Below are 24,331 nucleotides of genomic sequence, written 5' to 3'. Positions count from 1 at the left end.
CTCTGTGTCTCTCTTTCTCTGTAACTCTGCCTTTCAAATAAATAAATAAATCATTTTTTTAAATTGATAGGCTGCTGGGGCTGGCACTGTGGCGCAGCGGGTTAAAGCCCTGGCCTGAAGTGCCAGCATCCCATATGGGCGCTGGTTTGAGACCCAGCTGCTCCTCTTCTGATCCAGCTCTCTGCTGTGGCCTGGGAAAGCAGTAGAAGATGGCCCAAGTCTTTGGGCTCCTGCACCCATGTGAAGGACTTAGAAAAAGCTCCTGGCTCCTGGCTTCGGATAGGTGCGGCTCCAGCCATTGTAGCCATCTGGGGAGTGAACCAGCAGATGGAAGACCTCTCTCTCTGTCTCTACCTCTTTCTGTAACTCTCTTTCAAATAAATAAAATAAAGTCTTTAAAAAAATTGATAGGCTGATCCTAAAATGTATAAGGAAGTGAAAGGATCCCCAATAGCCAAAAAATCTTAAAAAAGAATAAAACTGGTGGACTCAAATGTTCCTGTTTCAAAACTTACTGCAGCCGGCGCCGCGGCTCACTAGGCTAATCCTCCGCCTAGCGGCGCCGGCACACCGGGTTCTAGTCCCGGTCGGGGCGCCGGATTCTGTCCCGGTTGCCCCTCTTCCAGGCCAGCCCTCTGCTGTGGCCCGGGAGTGCAGTGGAGGATGGCCCAGGTGCTTGGGCCCTGCACCCCATGGGAGACCAGGAAAAGCACCTGGCTCCTGGCTCCTGCCATCGGATCAGCGCGGTGCGCCGGCCGCAGCGCGCCGGCCGCGGCGGCCATTGGAGGGTGAACCAACGGCAAAAGGAAGACCTTTCTCTCTGTCTCTCTCTCTCACTGTCCACTCTGCCTGTCAAAAAAAAAAAAAAAAAAAAACTTACTGCAAAGCCACAGTAATCAAGATGGTACAGTATCACTGTAGTCACTGGAATACATCCAAGTTCAGAAATAAACCCAAAAATCTAGGATCAACTGATTTTCAACAAGAACACCAAGACCACCCAAGGTGGAAGAGTGATCTCTTAAAACAAGTGATGCTGGGACAACTGGAAAGTCACAGGTGAAGAACAAAGTGTATCCCTGTCTCACACCATACACAAAAACCACATCAAAGTGGGTCAAAGTCCTAAATGTCAGACCTGAAACTATAAAACTCTTCCAAGAAAGTATGAGGTCGATTTTCTTTTATTTTTTTTAAAGATTTATTTATTTATTTGAATGTCAGAGTTACACAGAGAGAGGAGAGGGAGAGGGAGAAGGAGAGGGAGAGAGAGAGAGAGAGAGAGGTCTTCCATCCTCTGGTTCACACTCCAATTGGCCGCAACAGTCGGAGCTGCTGGAAGCCAGGAGCCAGGAGCTTCTTCCGGGTCTCCTACATGGGTGCAGGGCCCAAGGACTCAGGCCATCCTCCACTGCTTTCCCAGGCCATAGATTGGAAGTGGAGCAGCCGGGACTCGAATCGGCGCCCATATGGGATTCCCGCACTTCAAGCCAGGGTGTTAACCCGCTGTGCCACAGCACCGGCCCCAGGGGGTCAATTTTCACAACCTTGGGTTTGACATGGCATCTTAATCTACCATAGCAAAAGCACAGTGACAAAAGAATGGCTAATCGGATGCCATCAAAATCAACAACTTTTATGCGTAAAAGGACACTGCTGAGAAACTGAAGAGAGAAAATATTTGCAAAACACGTATCTGATAAGAGGCTTGCATCTAGAATGTACAAGACAATCCTTGTGATTCAATGGTAGGAAAGCAAGTAAGCCATTTAAGAACAGGACATTTCTCTCTAGAAGATGCACACGTGGGTAATAAGCACATGAAAAGATGCTCAACATCATTACCACCAGGGAAGTGCAAATCAAACACATGAACCAGCAACTTCACACCCACTAGGATGACCATAAGCAGGAGAAAACGTAATAACAGGCATTGACAAGGATGTGGAATTACCAGAACACATTTGCAGACATTCTAGAAAAGAGTCTGGCATCTCCCCCAAAAAGTTAAATGTCGAATTACTCTCTAACCTAGCAATTCTACTCTCCCATGTGTGTATATCCAACAGCAATGAAAACATCTATCTTACACAAAAACCCTCCACACAGATGTTCCCAGCAGCTTTAGGCACAGAGCCCACAGGTGAACATATTCAAATGTAGATCAACCAACGAAGTGTGGCATATCCATACACTGAATGCTATTCAGCTACAAAAATAAATGAGGTACATACACAAGCTACAGCATGAATGAACCCTGAAAACATTACAGTCAGTGAAAGAAGGCAGTCACAAGAGGACAATCTATAGAGACAGAAAGTCAGTTAGGGAACTGAAAAGTCTTGGAGGGGGGCAAAGAGAGAGAACTAAAAAATACGAAGTAATGCAAATGCCCCAAAACTGATTGATTGTGGTGATGGTTGTACACTTCAAATGAGTACATTTTACATTAGGTGAATTATATCTCAATAAAACTGTAAAAAGAAAAAAAAAAAACACAATAAACGTAAATGGACTAAATTCTCCAGTAAAAAGACAAGGTGGTGAGCCGGCGCCGTGGCTCAATAGGCTAATCCTCCACCTTGCGGCGCCGGCACACCGGGTTCTAGTCCCGGTTGGGGCGCCGGATTCTGTCCCGGTTGCCCCTCTTCCAGGCCAGCTCTCTGCTATGGCCAGGGAGTGCAGTGGAGGATGGCCCAGGTGCTTGGGCCCTGCACCCCATGGGAGACCAGGAAAAGCACCTGGCTCCTGGCTCCTGCCAGGATCAGCGCGGTGCGCCGGCTGCAGCGGCGGCCATTGGAGGGTGAACCAACGGCAAAGGAAGACCTTTCTCTCTGTCTCTCTCTCTCACTGTCCACTCTGCCTGTCAAAAAAAAAAAAAAAAAAAAAAAAAAAAAAAGACAAGGTGGTGTAAAGGAGCAACTCCAACAGGGCTTAGCATGACTGACAGGGTTAGGCTTGGAGAAAAGCAGCTAAGGCTCTCTTTAGCCCCTGCCAACCTTTCTTATCACTCCAACTCTCAGTCTCAGAAGTGGCAGGTCAGAGAAACTGATGTCTCTCCACTCTTCTGCCCTTGGGTAGAAGCTGCTCACTCTTTCCATGGACCTAGATGAGGTTCACATGCCCCCGGGGTGAAGATGCTCAGACTCAAGTGGAATGCATCAGTGTCCAGGGGTCACTTTGGCCTAACAAATGAGTGACCTCAAAGAGGTCAGGTCTCTGAAAAAGACCACGACAAGGATGCCTGGTCATTGGAACTATTGGAAAACAGGTCACTTTCTAGACAAGTCTAGCTCCTGAATGGATTCACCCAGCACAAGGAGCTGGTGGTAGACATGATACAGAGCTTACAGCACTTTTGAGTGGTAGACCATGGCGCAGTACAGCCAGGCATAGTTCTCAAAGTCTGCTTAGACATGAATTGCACACAATTAATGGAGTTCGAGTACTGGCTCACAATGCGGAAAAACAGAATTTATCTCACATGCAGGACTCACAGCTGTGCCTGGAACATGCAAATAGTTCTAGAAATGTCTATTGTTATTATTTATTATTATACCTTCCTAGCCCTAATCCTTTGTGACCCCAGCATAACCCAAGAGATAGATAGGGAACAGCTGTCTCACACACAGACAAGGAAACAGGTCCACAGAGTGATGGACCAGCCCAGACTCCACACATGGCTGCAGAGGAACAGCCACAAGCATCCCTGCAGCTCTATCTCACTGACACAGCATCTGGGAAGCCAGATAATGCATACTCTGCCACCAAGACCATGAGCAAGCCACTTGGCCAACATTTTAGGGCTTTACCGTGTGTAAAATGAGAGCTGAATGCAAAAGTCGGAGCTAAAATCCCTTGTTGGGTTAACATTCCATGATTATAGGATAAGTGCAGGTAAACCTGATGTGCCAGGTGAGAGAATACAGATTGAGTATCCCTAATCTAAAATGCTTGGCACCAGCAGGCTTTCACATTTGGGAATTTTTTTTAAACTATTTGCATTTTACATAATGAGGTATCTTGAGGAAGAGACTCAAATGTAACATGAGATTCACTTACGTCTCATCTATGCCTTACACAATAGCCTGCAGGTAAATTTGTGCAATATGTTCACTGAGCCTGTGTTTTGACTGGGACCTGTAATATGAGGTCAGGTGTGGAATTTTCCACTTGTGGCAGGCATCATGCTGGTGCCCCCAAATCTCTCCAATTTTTGGATTTTGGGTTTTGGGATTAGGGAAGCTCCATTTGTCATGCCCTTCCCCTTGGTGGTGCCTTGCAGTAACCTGGAGAGCACAGGGAGAGACTGAGTTTTACCAGAACTATGCCCACTGGAGGGCGTCGTTGTACCCAAGAAGTCCAGCTAACACCAGGAGACCACAAAGCGTTGCCAAGGGTCCTCACAGGGCTTGTAGGGAGCTGACAGTCCTCCCAGTGCGATCCAGAGGGTAAAGGACAGGGTGAGTGAGCCCAGTGTTGTGGGGAAGCACCCCGTGAGCCAGCTGCAGGCCCAAGGTCATAGGCGTGGTTGAAGACCTGTCTGAGCAGTAGGCAGGAAGGGTTGGTTCAGGGTGATGGTGAAAGGCAGATCAGGCAGAAAGAAGACACCGGGCTTGGAGGAAGGGACAGCGGCCAGTTTCCCAAAGGGACCTGTGTCCACAGAATAAACCCTGGTTGGACCGTGGAGGGAGAAGACACAGAACATTTAGCTTTTAGATATCAGAGTGTGTGGAGCTCATCCATAAGTATACAGTAAAACATTGCTCCCCTTATTTGAAAGTGATCCCTGTGATACCTTAGGTTAGAAAAGAGGGCTGGGGGGAGGGGGATGGGGGCTGCGGGCTGGGGAGGAAGGACCAGCTGAGATTTCAGAGGACTGGAAATCACTCCTGGCTGTTTTCTGTTCATCGGGGGTCTGCTTCTCCAGGTTGAGCTGAGGCCCCGGGCACTATCAGGCACATTGACAAGTCTGATGGAAGGGAGGAAGGGGCTTCCACTGATACCCATCTTCAAGGACCAGTAAGCTTTGGGCAAAGCAGAGCGAGTGGGCGCAAAAGGAGGAGGATCTTCCCGGAAAAAGCCAGGGTCTCAGAAAGCAAAGAGAGATTGACGGCCACCCTGCAGCGGACCACGCAGAGGACCACGCTCGGGATCACCGTGAGCCAGCCAGGAAGCGGCGGGGCACTGCCTGGGCTCTGCCCCGGGGCCTGCCTCCAGCCCCGGGACTCCTTCCCGCGCCGGCCCCACCGCCACAGCTTACGGAACCACGGGAGCACCCCCGCCCGCGCCCCCTTCCTTTGCAATCGCAGACCGCAAACAGAAAGGGCTGCAAACGAACGCCACGTGGAGACCGCGCTCACTCCCCGCGGGATCCCGTCCCCGCCGCCGCGTCCGTGGTCTCCCCTCCCCGGGGTTCCCTGCCCCCGACGGCCCGCTCCCGCTCCCCCCACCCCCACGCCCCGGCGCTACCTGGATCTCGTGGATGCGACCGAAGCCGTCCCGGCAGAAGAACTCCACCAGGTTGGCTAGCGTGCGCGGCCCGGGCATGGCGGCCAGGCTGCGGGGCCCCTCGGCCCGGCCCCCGGCGCGCGGCGCCCCGGGCAGCCCGGACCCTTTGTCCTGGGCCCGCGCGAGCCCTGCCCGCCCGGGCGCCGGCCGCAGGCGCGCTCTGAGGATCGGCGTCCGCAGGGCCATGGCCGCGGCGTGCGTGAGCGAGCTGGCTGGGCGCGGGGCTGCCCCCGGGGCTGGCGCGTCCCTCGGCTCTAGCGGGTGGGACTCATGCCGCCTGGGCTCTGATGAAAGGCTGCCTCCTCCCAGCGGGCTGGAGGGAAAGAATCTGAGGAGAGGCCGCTGGAGGAGGCACCGCTTGAGCGTCCTGTGAAACCGCAAAGTCCTGGGTCCTCCCCACTGCCAGCCGCGGCCAAAAAAAAAAAAAAAAAAAGGCCAGAAAAGTCCACTGCGTTCGGAAGCAAACTGCTGAGAAAGGCAAACGAAGGTTTCTGATTTGAGGAGGTGTCCCCTTGGGGACTGCAAATTGGGCCCCCTGTAGTTCAACGTTCTTGGGGGGGGGGGGGGGAGCAGTACAGTGTTCCCCTTGGAGGGTGTAAAATGACCTCAGTATTGATCACTAGGGCTGCGTGGCTTAGGGAGGCTGCTCGTTTGTTTTTCCCCACCGTTCCGAGCAGGGAGGAAGGGACCCGGCACCGCCCCCCAGCCCCCGCATACGGCCCTGTCCTACTGCCCAGAGCTCAGGCTAAGCCAGCGCGCACATGTGTGGGGAACGAAGGCGAAGGGAGAGCCGGGTGTGCAAACACGGGTGCAGAACCCAGCCCCTGACTGCACCCAGGAGGCAGTCCACGAAGACAGTGTTTGGGCACCGCAACCGCTCGAGTGCGGGAGCCCGGCTTCCACTCCCGCAGCTGACCAACTCCCGCTGAAAACCCAGCACGTTGTTGCAAGGTGGCCTTTCGGTTGCCTGCGCTGGAAGGTTGATTGATTAATTAATTAATTTAAAAAATCTTAAAAACTAGATATCAATAAAGTGTTGAAACCAGGAGCCTGGAACTCCATTCTGATTTTCCACAGGGGTGGCAGGGGCCCAAGCACTTGGGCCATCTGCTGCTACTTTGCCAGGCACATGGCACAGGGAGCTGGATGGGAAGTGGAGCAGCCAGCACTCAGGGGATGCTGGAGTCCCAGGCAGCAACTTAAAAGCCTGTCCCAGCAGTTTGTTTTGGATGGGGAGTTTATACCTTTCCAGCTCTGCTTTGAGTAACTGTGGTGTAAATGCAGCCAAGAAGACTATGTGGTATCATTGTATAGAATCTGATCCATGCGGGCGCAGCAACTCCTGTTTATAAGGAGCTGTAACTGCAAAGGATTCGAGGAGTGTTGCAGCGTGTTAAGGCACCCGCCTAGGATGCCCACCTCCCATGTCCATGTGCTGGAGGGGTCTTGGCTCCAATGATTCCCAGCTTCCTGCTTATGTTCTGGGAAGCTAGAATACTTGAGCCTCTGTCACTACATAGGAGACCTGGATGAAAATCTGGGCTCCTGGCTTCAGCCTGGCTCAGCCCCTGCTGTAGCAGGCATTTGGGGAATAAACCAGTGGATGGAAGATCGATTCTGCGTGTGTGTGTGAGTGTGACTTTGCCTATCAAATCAATCTCCTTTAAATTATTTTTAAATGATTAAATGTACCTCTGAGGAACTTAACACCGCGAAGAATAAAACAGGAACACAAAGACAAGCTGGATAACTCTTGTCACCAGACTAGTGGGGAATGTGTGGAATCTGGGAAGCCGGAGGTCCCTGGGCGTGGGGCAGGGACTGCAGGGGCGTGGCCTCCACGGCTGGGCTGGCAGGCCCCGCGGGAAGAATGGCCTCCTAGCCTGCTTTCTTTAAAAGCCTCTTTAAAAAAAATTGTGTATGTGTTTGTAAGGCGGAGTTACAGAGAGAGATCTTTCTCTGCTTGTTCACCCAGTAACTTCTCCCCTGGGCCAGGCTGAAGCCAGGAGCTTCCTCTGGGTCTTTCACACACGTAGGTGGAAGGGCACTTGGGCCATCTTCCCGTTGCTTTCCCAGGTTCGTTAACAGAGAGCTGGATCAGAAGAGGATCAGCCAGGACTCCAACCGGTGCTCATATGGGATGCTGGCATGGGCATTGTCACAGGTGTTGGCTTTGCCTGCTAGGCCACAGTGCCAGCCCCTCCCCCGCTTTTTACTTTTTTTTTTTTTTTTTTTTAGAGTAGAGAGCTGCTGGTGCTCAGCCACACGGACATCATTAACAGACCACACATGTGGAAGTTCAGTCCACTCCCCCACAGGGAACTGCTAAGTCTATGCATAAAATGGTTGCAAATACAGCTGGCTCTCTAGGAAGGCTAATCAAGAAAAGACTGCAGTAAAGAAAGGAAAAGAGAGGCCAGTGTTGCGGTGCAGTGGATTAAACCGCAGCCTGTGACACTGGCATCCCATATAGGCACCAGTTCGAGTCCTGGCTGCTCCACTTCCAATCCAGCTCCCTGCTAATGACATGGGGAGAGCAGCAGAAGATGGCCCAGGTACCTGGGCCCCTGCACCCACATGGGAGACCCAAGTGGAGCTTCTGCCTCCTGGGTCTTGGCTTCTGGCTTCAGCCTGGCCTGGCCTTGGCTGTTGCAACCATCTGGGGAGTGAACCAGCGGATGGAGGATCTGTCTCTCTCTCTCTAACGCTGACTTTCAAATAAATAAATCTTTTTTTTTTTTTAAGAGTAAAAGCATACAGTCAACCTCCCCTATCCACAGTGATGTGTTCCAGGACCCCCAGTGGAAGCCTGAGACAGGAGAGAGCACCAAACTCGACATAGGCTGTTTTCCCATCCACATATTGCCAGGATAAAGTTTAGTTTATAGGGGCTACTGTTGTGGTGCAGCTGGTTAAGCCACTGCTTGCAACACCAGAATCCCAAATCTAGTGCTTATCTGAATCCCAGCTGCTCTACATCTGATCCAGCACCTTGCCAATGCACCCATGAAAACAGTAGAAGATGGCCCAAGAGCTCGGACCCGTGCCACACACATGGGAGACCTGGATGGAGTCCCCGGCTCCTGACTTCAGCCTGGCCCAGCCCTGGCCATTTAAGCCACTTAGAGAGTGAACCTGAAATGGAAAATCTCTGTCTCTGTCTCTCCCTCTCTCAAACTAATCTTTTAAAAGCAACATAAACCTTAAAAGAAAGTCTTCAAAAAGTTCATGGAAAATGCAGATTATGGAAAAAATTATATATGAATTCAAAACCATTTTGGTATGGGCCAGTGCTGTGCCACAGCAGGTTACACCACTGCCTGCAATGCCACATCCCATATGGGTTCCAGTTTGAGTCCCAGCTGTTCCACTTCTGATCCAGCTCCCTGCTAATGCACCTGGGAAAGCAATGGAAGATTGGCCCAAATACTTAGGCTCCTGCACCCATGTGGGAGACCTGGAAGAAGCTTTTGGCCATTTGGGGAGTGAACCAGTGGATGGAAGATCGATCTCTCTCTGTCTCTCCCCCTCTCTGTTAACTCTGCCTTTCAAATAAATAAATAAATCTTTTTAAAAAATCTTGGTACAAAAAATAAACTTTTTTTTCATTTTTACTTATTTATTCACATTTGTTTGAAAGACAAAGACAGAGAAAAGAGATCTCCCATCTGTTTGTTCACGCCCCCTAAATACCCGCAACAGCTGAGGCTGGGCCAGGCCTAAGCGTGGAGCACAGATCTCAGTCCAGGTCCTCACGTGGGTGGCAGGGACACAAGTTCTTGATCCATCACCTGCTGTCTCCCAGGGTGCACATGAGCAGGAAGCCAGACTGCTGAGTACAGCCAGAACTCGAACCCAGGTACTCAGACATGGCATTGGGGTGTTCCAAGTGGCATCTTAGCGACAGCCAAATGCCTGCCCCTAAACTTCTCCTTGAATTCCATTTTCCCATGAACATTTAAAAAAAAAAACTTATATTTATTTGAAACTCAGAATCACAGAGAAAGGAGAGAGAGGGAGAGAGGGAGTGAGGGAGAGACAGAAAGAGAGAGAGAGAGAGATCCACTGGTCCACTCCCCAAATGGCCACAACAGCCAGGGCTGGCCAGGCTGAAGACAGAAGCCAGGAGCCAGGAGCTTCCTCCGAGTCTCCCACATGGGTGCAGGGGAATGCCACCTTCCACTGCTTTCCCAGGTGCGTTGGCAAGGAGTTGGATCAGAAATGAAGCAGCCAACACTGGTACAGGTTCTGAAAGACAGTGCACAGAACACGCTCCCTCCTATGAACTTTTGGAAACCCCCTGGCCAACAGCGTCCGGCCAGGGTGGATTTAGGGTGCCTGTGAGTGTGTGATCCCCTGGCCATCAGGTGTGCCGCGTGCCTCACCCCGGGGCCACTGTGCAGAGCAAGACGCCCTGCGCCCTCTCCTGCCCAGCAAGCTTCTGGTGTTCCCCACCCAGGGGAAGCTGCAGAAGGCTTGCTTCAAACAGAGTTTTGCTGCACGGAAGTTGAAAAATCAAACTGAGTTCCATTCCTTTATTCTACACATGGAGACACAGGAAGGGTCTTATCTGGAAGCAAAGCAGCAGAGCCCAGACAAAATCCAGGCCTCCTGGCATGCAGGCTGGGAGTCTCCAAAGGGCTGCAGCCTCATTCTGCCCCCAGGCTCAATTCTGCAGTGAGCCACTGGGGGATGACCCTGAGACCTGGATCCCTGAGTCTCGAGCCTAGCACAAGGGCCTCCTCTCTGCCACCAACAACTAACTGGTCAGTTTTCTGTATCCCTGAGGCTGGCTTTGCCAGCTGCAGAAACAAAGAACCACATGCTGGGCATCTCAGACAGCTCTTTATTTCCCACAGTTTCAGAGGCTTCCAACAGCTAGTTCACTCCCCAGTTGGCTGCAACAGCCAGAGCTGCGCCAATCCGAAGCCAGGAGCCAGGAGCTTCCTCCGGGTCTCCCAACGTGGGTACAGGAGCCCAAGGACTTGGGCCATCTTCTACTGCTTTCCCAGGCCATAGCAGAGAGCGGGATCGGAAGTGGAGCAGCCGGGACTCGAACCAGCGCCCATGTGGGATGCTGGCACTGCAGGCAGCGGCTTTACCTGCTACCCCACAGCAGTGGTTGCGATGACCTGTTTAACTTGCATGATCTTCTAAAGTCCCAGCTCCAGCGGCACTGACACTGGGGGTAACGGCTTCACAGAGGAGCTTGGAGGAAGAAAGGAAGGCGCTGTCCAGTCCGTCACCAGCAGCCAATATTCTCTCAAATGTCAGTGGCTTTGGGATGCCCTGTTGACTGTGCTGAGATGGCAGGTTCCAGAGGACACGGATGCAGGGGCTGTGGGGTGAGGCTCTGCCTTGATGACACTCACCACCTGTCTTAGTCCGTTTTGTGCAGCTCCCAGAGAAAATCACAGGCCAGGTGATGGAGAAGCACTGGAAGTTTATTTAGCAGACAGCCGTGGAGGCTAGACAGTGCCACATCGACATCTGGCCGCAGGTAAGGGCCAGCAACATGTGGTGAGAGAGGGCGAGAAGGGGTGAGCTCAGGACTGTCCTCTTGCAAAGCCACTGCTGCTATCATGGGGGCCCCACCTTTGAGACCTCATCTAGCCCAGAGGCCACCACTAAGTACCACGCGCAGCTGAGCTGGGAGACTAAGTTTCCCACATGTGAACTTTGGGGAACCCACGTGGACCACAGCACCAGCAAAACTTGCCAAGCTGCTTCTGCATGTGGCACGCTGAAATGGCCCATTTGTCTTCCGTACTCTTCCTCCAACTGCCCACCCTCTGTCTGGCTACAGCATCAATCTTCATGCAGCCTGTGCCAGGACTTGTGTGAGTTGCAGAAGGTTGCAAATCTGCAGTCTCTCTGGATTAATGCTGCAGTGAAAGGCACAAGTGAGGATTTTCAGTCGGCCTCTGAGTGTCCCGCAAGGCGTCCCCAAGTTCAAGGCATTGCAGCCACTCCTGTGCTGTCTCCTCCACAGGTCGTGAGCACCTCACTGGCTCCGAAGGCACAGAGCGGCCTGGCTCCTTTCCCACACTGGTCTGTCTTTCATTGTGATTCCAGCACCAACTCAGATTCTCCGACACCTACTGACTGTCCAGCAAATCAACTCAGTTCTGATACCAGCAACAGTGGCAGTGGCAGTGCAGACTCCAGAGGTGAAAGGCTCAATCCCCCAGGACTGTGCCTACCTCAGGCACCAGGCCCAGCTTCTTACCTTGAAACCCTACCCCTGGAGCTGGTGAGGCAGGTTAAGCTGTTGTCTGCAATGCCGGCATCCCATATGGGTATCAGTTTGAGTCCTGGCTGCTCTGCTTCCCATCCAGCTCCCTGCTAATGCACCTGGGAAAGCAGCAGAAGATGGCATAAGTGCTTGAGCCCTGCCACCCACATGGGAGACCTCGATGAAGCTGCTGGCTCCTGGCTTCAGCCCGGACCAGCCTTGGCCATTGCAGCCATCTGCAATCCAGCAGATGGAAGATCTCCTCCCCCCCAGTCTGTCTCCCCCTCTCCATGTAACTCTGCTTTTCAAATAAATGAATAAATCTTAAAATAACAATTGGAAGGCTGGCACCACGGCTCACTAGGCTAATCCTCCACCTGTGGCACCGGCATCCCGGGTTCTAGTCCTGGTTGGGGCGCCAGATTCTGTCCCAGTTGCTCCTCTTCCAGTCCAGCTCTCTGCTGTGGCCAGGAAGTGCAGTGGAGGATGGCCCAAGTGCTTGGGCCCTGTACCTATGTGGGAGACCAGGAGGAACACCTGGCTCCTGGCTTCAGATTGGCACAGCACGCCGGCCGAAGCACGCTGGCCGTAGCGGCCATTTGGGGGGTGAACCAAGGGAAGGAAGACCTTTCTCTCTGTGTCTCTCTATCAGTGTCTAACTTTGCCTGTCAAAAAAAATTTTTAAATAAAATAAAAAAATAATTGGGAGACAGGAGCTCTTGGCAGGTGTCCCACTGACCCCACAGGGGGCTCAGATGGAAAACTGCAGCAGACCTCGGCTCTTTCCTGCCACTAGTGTGGATCCAGGCCCTGCAGCTTTAAGAGCTGGAAGCCAGGAGTTCAGCAAGCCCTCGGCTGCCAGGCAGTCCAGGGACAGTGACAGCTTTCACCATCACTGGGACAAGGCCCAGAACTGTTGAGGTTTTGACCAAGAGCAGAAGGAGCCGCTCCCGGCAGTCCCAGGAGAAGCAGAGGCAACCTTCTCCCTTCAGCTCAGCCGTGAAGCCACAGTGTAGCCTCTGTGAGCCGGGCTTGCTCAGGCTGAGCCCAGCACCGCCTGGCCTAGGGGCCTGCAAGTGCGTTTCCCAGATGCCCTTGTCACTCGCGCTCCTGTCCGGCTTTGCAGACGGCAGTGCCGGGGGAGACTGCAGGCTGGGAGGAGAGGAAGGGAGCCTCCTGCTTGTAGCCACGGGGGCACCCCTCGAGTCAATGTGGAAGTTTCCAGCCCCCTACTGCTGGGGCACGCTGGGCACTGGACCACAGGCCCTGTCGGAGGCGCTAGCAGCAGTCCCAGGCTGCCACCCTTCCAGCTCCGGGTCCAGGGAGTGCCGCCTCTCCCCTCTTGTCCTCCCAGCCTAGGCAGGGGAGCTGTCGCCCACGGTGCTCATCCATTTCATTCATGAGACTCCAGCATCTGTGCAATGGATTCCTAGAATTAAACCCCTTTTGTGTGAAACGTGCAGTGTGCTTTCCATTCGCTGGGTCCTACCTGAGCCCGTGCTTGGTACCGGGATGGGTCCGATTCCCACCTTCTAGAACTCTGGGTTTCTAATGCGTCAGAGGTACTTTCGGCCTCTTGCTCACTGGGTCCATTCAGCAAGAAGCCGCCACCATGACGGACTGGCGTGGTGCTCCCTGGCAAGTCAGGAGGATTAAGTACTCTGCAGGCAAGATTACAGCAGAGAGGACAGCCCTGCAGCCACACGGGGGCAGGTGCGTGCGCTCTCTGAATCACCGCCTTCCACACTGGATTCTGACACAAGGGCCGCCTTTAACCACTGCAACGTGAAGGTGAGCCACATTTCTTTTCTTTTTTTATATTTTTTTAAATATTTATTTATTTATTTGAAATAGAGAGTTACAGAGAGGCAGAGGTAGAGAGAAACAGAAAGAGGTCTTCCATCCGCTGGTTCACTCCCCAAATGGCTGCAATGATCCAAGCTGAGCTGATCAGGAGCCAGGAGCCAGGAGTTTCTTCCGGGTCTCCCACATGGCTGGAGGGGCCCAAGGACTTGGGCCATTTTCCATTGCTTTCCCAGGCCATAGCAGAGAGCTGGATCGGAAGTAGAGCAGCTAGGACTCGAACCAGCACCCATATGGGATGCTGGCACTGCAGGCGGCAGCTTTACTTGATATGTCACAGTGCTGGCCCCTAAAAACATCTGAAAAGAAAAGAAGAGAAGAGAAGAGAAGAGAAGAGAAGAGAAGAGAAGAGAAGAGAAGAGAAGAGAAGAGAAGAGAAGAGAAGAGAAGAGAAGAGAAGAGAAGAGATGCCACCTGGGAGGCTGGGCCCTGTAGCAGAGTGCCTGGGTTTGAGCCCCGGCTCCACTTCCAATTCCAGCTTCCTGCTAAGGTGCACCCTAGGAGGCAGCAGATGATGGCTCAAGTACTTGGGTCCCTGCCGCCCGTGTGGGAGACTCAGATTGAGTTCTGGGCTTCTGGCTTTGACCTAGCTCATTCTCTCTCTCTCTCTCTCTCTCTCTCTCTCCCTCTCTCTCTCTGCTTTTCAAATGAAATGGGAATACACACATTGTAAAACTATGTTTTGGGAGTGCATGTTGTGACGCAGAGGGTTAAGCTGTCACTCGGGGCACCCTACCAGAGCGTCTGGTTCCATTCCCACTACTCTGCTTCCAATCCAACTTCCTGACAATGCATTCCGGGAAACAGCAGACGATGGCTCAAGTGCTTGAGACCCTACTGCCCATGTGGGAGATCTGGATGGAGTTCTGGGCTCCTGGCTTCAGCCTAGCCCAGCCAGGGCCATTGAATCCCTCTCCCTCTCCCTCTCGTATCCCTCTCCCTCTCCCTCTCCCTCTCCCTCTCCCTCTCCCTCTCCCTCTCCCTCTCCCTCTCCCTCTCCCTCTCCCTCTCCCAACTCTGCCTTTCAAACAAATAAGTCTTTTAAAATAAAAATAAACCTGAAAAGCATAAGGAAACAGTATGCAATGCTTCCTTCCTTTCTCCTCCAGTGAGCAGGAAACACAGGGCAAGCATCTGGTTTCCGGGAGCCAGGAGGCACCGTTTGTCCCCACCTGGACTTAAACCAGGAGATCGGGCATGGACGCTTTCCCTCCAGGAAGCCAGCATGTTGGCGGTGCCTACGGAAACACTGAGCCGCCTGAATCCAGTACAGAGGGGAAATAGGAGACCCGCCACGTTCACAGAATCAGCGCCATCTCAGTAACCAGCAGCCAAGGCCGCCAAACTGTCAGCCTCTTTAGCGCCTCCCAGGTGCAGATGAATTTCCAGGCTGCAGAACAGAAACGCGGGGCAGCCATGAAAGCCAAGCTTAATGAAGCAGGCCAGGCCTTCCAACAGCTCACGGAACACAGAGTTAAAGATCAGCTTATGTTGGTGCCAAAAACAAACAAACAAACGAAAAAATGAAGTCTAAGCCTAGTTTTTTCATAGTCTGTATTTTTCCACGAACATCCAGTTAAAAGCCCTTGTCCAGCCGGCGCCGCGGCTCACTAGGCTAATCCTCCGCCTGCGGCGCCGGCACACCGGGTTCTAGTCCCGGTCGGGGCGCTGGATTCTGTCCCGATGCCCCTCTTCCAGGCCAGGTCTCTGCTGTGGCCAGGGAGTGCAGTGGAGGATGGCCCAAGTGCTTGGGCCCTGCACCTGCATGGAGACCAGGAGAAGCACCTGGCTCCTGGCTTCAGATCAGCGTGATGCACTGGCCGCAGCGCGCCAGCCGCAGCGGCCATTGGAGGGTGAACCAACGGCAAAAGGAAGACCTTTCTCTCTGTCTCTCTCTCTCACTGTCCACTCTGCCTGTCAAAAAAAAAAAAAAAAAAAAGCCCTTGTCCGCAAGGCTTCCACAAATTTCTGTAGCAAAATAAACTCCGTTCATTCCACTCTCGTTCAGATTCTTGCAATGGAAGAGAGATGATTGGACTGGATCTCCAAAAGGAAATGCACTGGACTTTCTAGAAAGCAGAGCTTTGAGCTGCTCCCCCACCCACCCCAATGCTGGCTTGGCTGTGCTCTGACTCCATGCCACTGGCTAGTTTCTTTTTCTTTTCTTTTAAAGATTTATTCATTCATTCATTCATTCATTTATAAGGCAGAGTTACAGAGAGGCAAAGGTAGAGAGAGAGAGAGAGAGAGAGAGAGAGAGGTTCTCCATCTGCTGGTTCACTCCCCAATTGGCCGCAATGGCCGGAGCTATGCCGATCCAAAGCCAGGAGCCAGGAGCTTCTTCCAGGTCTCCCACGTGGGTACAGGGCCTTGGCCATCTTCTGCTTTCCCAGGGCATAACAGAAAGCTGGATCAGAATTGGAGCTGCCCGGACTTGAACTGGCACCTGTATGGGATGCGGGCGCTGCAGGCAGCGGCTTTAACCACTATGCCACAGTGCCAGGCCCCAACCACTGGCTGGTTTCAATGTAAGATTCAATGGTGCGTGTCTCTCTGTCCATCTCTCTCTCTCTCTCTCTTAACTCTGCCTTTCAAATAATTAAAAAAAAGAACCAATGGTGTGAAAAGGAAAAAGCACAGTTGGTCTGATTTTGCTATTTATTTCCCAGACCCATTGATAAGACCGTAAGATGAGAAAGAAAACAAAACAAACTCAGCTGGAAGACAGGACTTAGAGGCCGCAAGTCATATTGGCTGTGAATGGGGTGGTGCTACTGAAGCTGCCAATGACAGCCAGCGAGCCGTTGGTGGAGGCCAAGGACAAATGCCTCTTCTTCCCGGGAAACAGCTTTCTCATGCAGGCTCGGTCACACGGACAAGCCTTAAGTGCTGTCATTAAGCTGCACTCCAAGCTCAAACTTTATGTGATGGAAACCTATTGTTCCTTTTTATTATTTTAAAAGTATTTTTACTGGGACCAGTGCTATGGTGTAATAGTTAATCCTCCGCCTCCAGCGCTGTCATCCCTATAGACGCCGGTTTGAGTCCCGGCTGCTTCTCTTCCGATCCAGCTCTCTGCTATGGCCTGGGAAAGCAGTGGAAGATGGCCCAAGTCCTTGGGCCCCTGCACCTGCATGGGAGACCTGGAAGAAGCTCCTGGCTCCTGGCTTTGGATCAGCACAGCTTCAGCAGTTGCAGCTATTAGGGGAGTGAATCGAACAAGTCTTGCCTGAAAGAACTTCATCAGTGAAGGCAAAATTGGCCTTTCGGTCCAAATCTGCTTCCAAGGGTAGTGTACCATGCACTACACCTGTGCAGTGTAGGGGAAGAGAATCTCAAGTAGGCCGGCTCTTGCAGCCTGCAGCAGGAGATGTGCGTCCAGGCACTCAGCATTTTGATCCGAATGATGGGACAGACGACAGCAAATCAAACATCGCAGTGAATTCTGAATGAAGAGCGCACACCGCAGGTCTTTTGTGCTCACCGCCCCTTCCTTTGGAAAGCCACCCTCCCCGACCCCACAGCCACAGCGCTGGCTGCCGGTGGCCGACCTGACCCAGCTGTGGTCAGAGTCTTTCTTGGGACCTTTGCTAGGGCGACCGATCAGTGAGGGTTGCAATCCAGAAGGCCCCTGGGAGCTCCATCTGTCCCACAACATGTAGAGACACCATGCGGCAAGCCTCACTTGAGACTCTGGGTGATCCTGCTGTGCCTCCAGGGGCTCAGCCACTCCCTCTCTGACTTTTCAGCATGTAACTGGGTGTAGGAGAGGGACTTTGAATATTACACACTCAGTACCTTGCATGGTTAGTGTGCAGTGAGAGAGGACACTGGACATGTATGCACCTGATCTTGGCCTCACCAGCCTGGTTCCCTCTGTAGACACTGCAAGGGCGCCTGGGGGCTCAGCCCACATACCTGTCTGCCATGGATCTGGAATCCTTGAGTTATTTACTGGCTTCCTTGTTTACATAACAGCTCTCTAGCCCAAGCCTAGAACTATCATGTTTGGAGGGCTGGGACTGTATCTGACTCACACAGAGCTGGCACACAGAGACTCTCAAAAATGCGTAAGAGCCATTTTCTGCTTCTGTCAGCAAAAAAAAAAAAAAAAAAAAAAAAGAAAGAAAGAAAGAAAGAAAAGAAAAGAAAAGAAAAGAAAAGAAAAGAAAAGAAAAGAAACCCAGTCCCCACTACCAAGAGTAAAAAACCACAAAGCACCTACTTGCCAAATGGAAATTTTTCTGCAATGGCTTTGACTGCAGCCAAATCATTTCCCAGTGGTTAAATTCATTGGCGACCTCACTGTCTACCCAACAGAAGTGTTGTCTTAGTCCATCTGGGCTGCCCGAACAAAACACCACGCGGTGGGTGGCCTGGACACAATGGAAATTTCTTTTTCGTGTTTCTGGCGGCTGGAAGTCCCAGCTCAGCCTTGGTTGGGTTCTGGCCGGGGTGCCTTTCCAGGTAGCCAACTGCTGCCCTGTCACTTTGTGCTCACATGAAGGGAGGGGCGGGTAGGCTCTGAGGCTCCACCCTCATGGTCTAATCACCTCCCAAAGGCCTCGCCTGCTAAGACCATCACTGTGGGAGTTAGGATTTTCATGCATGAATTTGACGAGGGACACAGACATTCAGACTATAATAGCTGTTACATGGACTTGCCGTGGCCTAAGTGCATCTTTATATCATGCTGTGGGTGTGACCTGGAGCTAAGAGGAGTCCTGCCCTTCCCCACAGGCTTCAGGAGCTCTGCTGACCCAAATGGATTCACTGCCTCACACAGGTGTAACAACCAGGACACAGTTCACCCATCAACATATTTTGGTGGACCAAGTTAATTCCCTTGTAACAAAGAGGGCACAGAGGCCTCTACAGGTTAAGTAACTTGCAGGTTTTACATTGCATGGTTTATAGATTCCTTAAAACCATTCATTCACGACTTGTTTTTCATTTTATTTTAAGAGCATCAACTCTTGGGGACTGGCGCTGTGGTATGGTAGGCTCAGCCTCCACCTGTGGCACCAGCATCCCACATGGGCGCCAGTTCGAGTCCCGGCTGCTCCTCTTCTGATCCAGCTCTCTACTAATGGCCTGGGAAAGCAGCGGAGGATGTCCCAAGTGCTTGGGCCCCTGCACCCGTGTGGGAGACCAGGATGAAGCTCCTGGCTCCTGGCTTCGGATCGGCCTAACTCCAGCCATTGCAGCCATTTGGGGAGTGAACCAGCAGATGGAAGACCTTTCTCTATGTCTCCTCCTCTCTCTGTCTGTAACTCTACCTTTCAAATAAATATTAAAAAAAAAAAAAAAAAAACAGCATCAACTCTTGGTTTAACTCAAGAAAATATAAGATGGGGATGGGATTTCATTTCTGAAAACTAAAGCATAGTTGAAAGAAATTTTACAAGACTAAATCAATGGAAAGGCAGCCAGTATACAAGAATTGGCAGATTTAATATGATAGCACTACTCACTACATTGATCTCCTGATTGAACATAAATCTTATCAAAGATCCAGCTGCCATTTTGCAGAAATTGATGATCTGGCCCAGGAGAGACAAAACAACCTTGAAAATGAACAACGTTGAAGGACTCATACTTCTTCATTTCAAAACTTGCTGCATAGTTACAAGAATCAAGATGATGTGTTGGGGCTGGCATTGTGGTGCAGTGGGTTAAGCCGCCTCCTGTGATGCCAGCATCCTATAATAAGTGCTGGTTCAAGTCTCAGCCACTCCCTTTCCAATCCAGCTCCCTGCTAATGCACCTGGGAAACAAGCAGAGGACAGCCCAAGTGCTTGGGCCCGGCATCCAGGTGGGAGACCTGGATGGAGGTCCTAGCTCCTGGCTCCAGCTTGGCCTAGCCCTGGCTGTTGGGACCCTTTGGAGTGAACCAGTGAATGGAAGATCAGTATCTCCCCCCGCCCCCCTCTCTCTACGGCTCTGCTTTTCAAAAAAGAAAAAAAAAAAAAAGATGATGTGGTGGTATTGGCATGAAGATGGACATCAGAGGAACAGACTCAGGCAAGAAATATGGTTAATTAATTTTTTACAAATATTCCAATATAATAAAGTGGAGAAGGAATACACTTTTCTTCTTTTTAAAAGATTTATTTATTTAGGGGCTGACACTGTGGCTTAGCGAGTAAAGCCACTGCCTGCAGTGCCAGCATCCCATATGAGCACAGGTTCAAGTCCTGGCAGCTCCACTCAAGCTCTCGGCTATGGCCTGGGAAAGCAGTAGAAGATGGCCCAAGTCCTTGGGTCCCTGTACCTGCTTGGGAGACCTGGAAGAAGCTCCTGACTCCTGGCTTCGGATTGGCTCAGCTCTGGCCGTTGCAGCTATCTGGGAGTGAACCAGCTGATAGAAGACCACTCTCTCTCTCCCTCTCTCTCTGCCTCTTTGTAACTCTGCCTCTCAAATAAATAAATAAATAAATAAATTTTTTTATTTGAGAGGTAGAGTTACAGAGAGAGGGAGAGACAGATCTATCCACTGGTTCACTCCCCAAATGGCCGCAATAATTGGAGCTGTGCCGATCTGAAGCCAGGAGGCAGGAGCTTCTTCTGGGTCTCCCATGTAGGAGAGATGGCCCAATTACTTGGGCCATCTTCCACTGCTTTCCCAAGAGCATTAGCAGAGAACTGGATCAAAATTGGAGCAGCTTAGATCTGAGCCAGTGCCCATATGGGATGCCAACACCGCAGGCAGAAGCTTAACCTGCTATGCCACAGTACTGGCCACGGAATACACATTTCAACAAATGGTGCTGGAACAACTGAATATCCATATGCAAGAAAATGACGTTGAACTCCTACTTTATACCACATACAAAAATTTATTCAAAATAGATCAAAGACCTAAGAGACAACTAAAATCGTTAGAAGAAAACATAAGAGTTAATGTTTGTGACCTTGAATTGGACCATGACTTTTTATGACACTCAAAAGCACAAACAATGGAAGAGAAAGTAAATTAAGAGTTCATGAAAGGGGCCGGCGCTGTGGCACAGCAGGTTAACGCCCTGGCCTGAAGCACTGGCATTCCTTGTGGGCACTGGTTCGGGACCCGGCTGCTCCACTTCCAATCCAGCTCTGCTATGACCTGGGAAGGCAGTGGAGGATGGCCCAGGTCCTTTGGCCCCTGCACCCTCATGGGAAATCCAGAAGAGGCTCCTGGCTTCGGATTGGCACAGCTCCGGCCATTGCGGCCAATTGGGGAGTGAACCATCAGATGGAAGACTACTCTCTCTCTTTCTCTCTCTCTCTGTAACTCTTTCAAATACATAAATAAATGAAATCTTTAAAAAAAAAAAAAAGACTTCATGAAAACTTAAAACTCCATGAGGCCAGCAGTGTGGTGCAGTGGGTTAAGCTGATTTGAAAATTGGTTGCTCCACTTTCAATCCAGCTCCCTGTTAATGCACCTGGGAAAAACAACAGATGGCCCAGGTACTTGTGCCCTTACCACCCAAACGAAAGACCCGGATAGAGCTCCAGGCTCCTGGCTTCATCCAGCCCAGCCCTGGCTGTTGCAATCACTTGGGTATGAACTAGTGGATGGAAGATCTCTCTCTCTCTCTCACTCTACCTTTTACATAAAATATATACATAAATCTTTATTAAAGATGCTAAAAAAGATGGAATTAACTTAAAAGCAATCAAACTCTTGTGTTTCAAATGATATTATAAAGAAAGTAAAAGGAGGCTGGCATATCCCATACAGGAGCTGATTAGTCTCGGCTGCTCCACTTCTGATCCAGCTCCTTGTTAGTGCACCTTGGAAAGTAGAAGATGATCCAAGTGCTTGGGCCCCTGTACCCACGTGGGAGACCTGGAGGAAGCTCCTGGCTGGCTTCGGCCTGTCCCAGCCCCAGTCATTGTGGCTGTTGGGGGAGTGAACCAGCAGATGGAAGCTCTCTCTCTCTCTCTCTGTCTCTCCCTCTCTGTAACTCTGGCTTAAGAAAGGAAAGGAAAGGAAGGATGGATGGAAGGAAGGAAGGAAACTAAATGAACATTCCAGCTTCCAACTGCTGATTGAGGACATAAGCAGTGGGGACGCTGTCATTCCCATCCCAGCAATGAGAAGAGCTTGACAGACTGACAACCACGCACTTTTCTCAGATCCAGCGGAGAACTGAGGTCACTGCCCCGGAAATGGAACAGGCAGCCAGGTGGACACTTGTCACTGGCTTCACTGCTTGAGGGGAAGCCCAAGAGCAGTAACCTTTGCAGCACCCAGTGACAGGCAGACAGACTTAAATTGGAGTTGCCGAATCGCTGGAGGCCCAGTATGGATGGCTCGAGGTTTAAAAACTCCAGCGGGGGGCTGGCGCTGTGGCGCAGCAGGTAAAGCCGCTACTGGCATCCCATATGGTCAGGAGTTCGAGTTCCAGCTGCTCACTTCTGATTCAGCTCCCTGCTGATGCCTGGGAAAGCAGTAGAAGATGACCCAAGTGATGGGGCCCCTGCACCCACATGGGAGACCCGGAGGAAGCTCCTGGCTCCTGGCTTCGGATTGGCCCAGCCCTGGCTGTTGTAGCCATTTGTGGAGTGAACCAGCGAATGAAAGACTTCTCTCGCTCTCTTTCTCTGCCTCTCTCTGTCTGTAACTCTACCTCTCAAATAAAAGAAAGAAAGAAAGAAAGAAAGAAAGAAAGAAAGAAAGAAAGAAAGAAAGAAAGAAAGAAAGAAAGAAAGAAAGGAGACACAGCCCCAGGAAGAATCATTGAGCTTGAAGATATGTCAGTAGAACTTCAAAACTGATAGGCAAGAGAAAAAAAGAATGAACAAAACAAAACAGAATATCCAAGAAGTGTGGGACAGTTTCCAAAGTGTTACATATGCATCACGGGAATATCAAAAGAAGAAAGAGAGAAAGCAACAGAAGAAATATTCAAAGGAAAGGTGACTGAGAATTTTCAACAATTCATGACATCAAACCACAGATGTAGAAGTCACAGAAGATCAGATGAACAACAACAAAATTTATACTTAGATATAAAATATCCAAACTACAGAAAGTCAAAGACAAACAGAGAATCTTGGAAGAAGTCAGAAGGAAACCACCACTTTGAAGGAGTCAGAATAGGAATTTATCAGATTTCTCTTCAGAAACTATGCAACTAACAGACTTATGAAACATTTTGTAAGTGTTGAAGGAAAAAACCACCAATCTAGAATGCTTTAGACGCAGAAAAATCACAAAAACTCTCAGACACACAAAAAATTGACCTACCTTGCAGGAAATATTCAAACTCCTCAGAAAGAAAATGATATTGGTCAGAAACTCAGATCCACACAAAGAAATTACAAGTATCATGAAATAAATTAATTAAAATAAATTAAGATCTTTTGGGGTCAATATTGTGATGTAGTGGGTTAAGCCATCATCTGCAGTGCCAGCATCCCATATGGGTGCCAGTTTGAGTCCCAGCTGCTCCTCTTCCTATCCAGTTCTCTTCTGTGGCCTGGGAAGGCAGTGGAAGATGGCCCAAGTGCTTGGGCCCCTGCACCCATGTGGGAGACCCAGAAGAAGCTCCTGACTCCTGACTTCAGATCCGCACAGTTCCAGCAGTTGCCAATGGCAATTTGGGGAGTGAACCAGTGGATGGAAGACCTCTCTCTCTCTTCTCTCTCTGCCTCTGCCTCTCTGCCTTTCAAATAAACAAATAAATCTTTAAAAGAAGAAAATAAGAAAACAAAAACAGGCATTTTGGCACAGTGGATTAGGTTGCTGCTTGTGATGCCAGCATCTCATATTGGAACGCCCGTTCAAGTCCCAGCTGCTTTGCTTCTCATCCAGTTCCCTGCTAATGGGCCTGGGGCTTTGAAAGATGGTGCAAGTCCCAAGATCTCTGGCAGCCACATGAGAGACCTGGATGGAGTTCTGGCTCCCGACTTCAGCCTGGCCCACCCTTCAGCCAGTGTACCATATGGGAAGCAAACAGCTGATAGAAGAAGTACTTTCTCTTTCTCTCTCTGCTTCTCAGATACATAGATAAATCTTGAAAAACAAAAACAGTAAAAATATTTTAAAAAAGGAAAACAGCAAAAATATGGTTAAGATATTAACCCAATCATCTCAATGATCATATTAGACATAATGGAATTTGTTTTAATAAAGTAACTTTTTTCAAGATTTATTTAGTTATTTGAAAGGCAGTTACAGAGAGGCAGAGGCAGAGAGAGAGAAAGAGAGAGAGAAAGGTCTTCCATCTGCTGGTTCACTCCCCAAATGGCCACAATGGCTGGAGCTGGGCTGATCTGAAGCCAGGAGCCAGGAGCTTCTTCTGGGTCTCCCACATGGGTGCAGGGGCCCAAGGACTTGGGCCATTTTCTACTGATTTCCCAGGCCATAGTAGAGAGCTGGATTGGAAGAGGAGCATCCAGGACAGGAACTGGTGCCCATATGGGATGCCGGCACTGCTACACCGCAGCACTGGCCCAACATAATGGATTTAAATATACCAATAAGAGGGCAGATACTGTCAGAGTGAACAAAAATAAGACCGAATTGTATTTTTCGGTAAGAAACTCATTTTAGGGGCTAGTGTTGTGGCATGGCAGGTAAAACTGTTGCCTGCAACTCCAGGCATCCCATATGGACACTGGTTCGAGTCCTGGCAGTTCCATTTCCAATCCAGCTCTCTGCTGATGGCCTGGGAAAACCAATGGAGGATGTCCCAAGTGTTTGGGCCCCTGCACCCATGTGGGAGACAC

General features: G+C 50.7%; 1 protein-coding gene and 1 long non-coding RNA gene across 4 annotated transcripts in view; one reads left to right on the top strand and one right to left on the bottom strand.

Annotated features, from left to right (window-relative positions):
• CYP27C1 (cytochrome P450 family 27 subfamily C member 1) overlaps positions 1-6,826 on the bottom strand; it is a 29,601-nt gene extending 22,775 nt beyond the window's left edge. Inside the window, exon 1 of one of the 3 annotated variants that reach the window (XM_089328386.1) lies at positions 5,473-6,826. In XM_089328386.1, the coding sequence (XP_089184512.1) occupies positions 5,473-5,697 (225 nt within the window). In that variant the 5' untranslated portion in view covers positions 5,698-6,826. The remainder of the gene's footprint in view (positions 1-5,472) is intronic. The other 2 variants (XM_051848778.3, XM_051848779.3) reach the window with 2 other exon arrangements.
• Positions 878-18,879, top strand: LOC149127487 (uncharacterized). The gene is made up of 3 exons (XR_016230896.1): positions 878-2,540; positions 2,906-5,523; positions 18,575-18,879. It is a non-coding gene; the product is annotated as an uncharacterized LOC149127487 (long non-coding RNA).
• The last annotated feature ends 5,452 nt before the right edge of the window (positions 18,880-24,331 follow it).

Source organism: Oryctolagus cuniculus, chromosome 3 (assembly GCF_051225735.1).
Source record: "Oryctolagus cuniculus isolate XC-2025 breed Fujian yellow rabbit chromosome 3, ASM5122573v1, whole genome shotgun sequence".
NCBI classification, from domain to species: domain Eukaryota; kingdom Metazoa; phylum Chordata; class Mammalia; order Lagomorpha; family Leporidae; genus Oryctolagus; species Oryctolagus cuniculus.
Note: the sequence above shows the minus strand (reverse complement) of the source record. Positions and strands in the feature narration are given on the sequence as shown.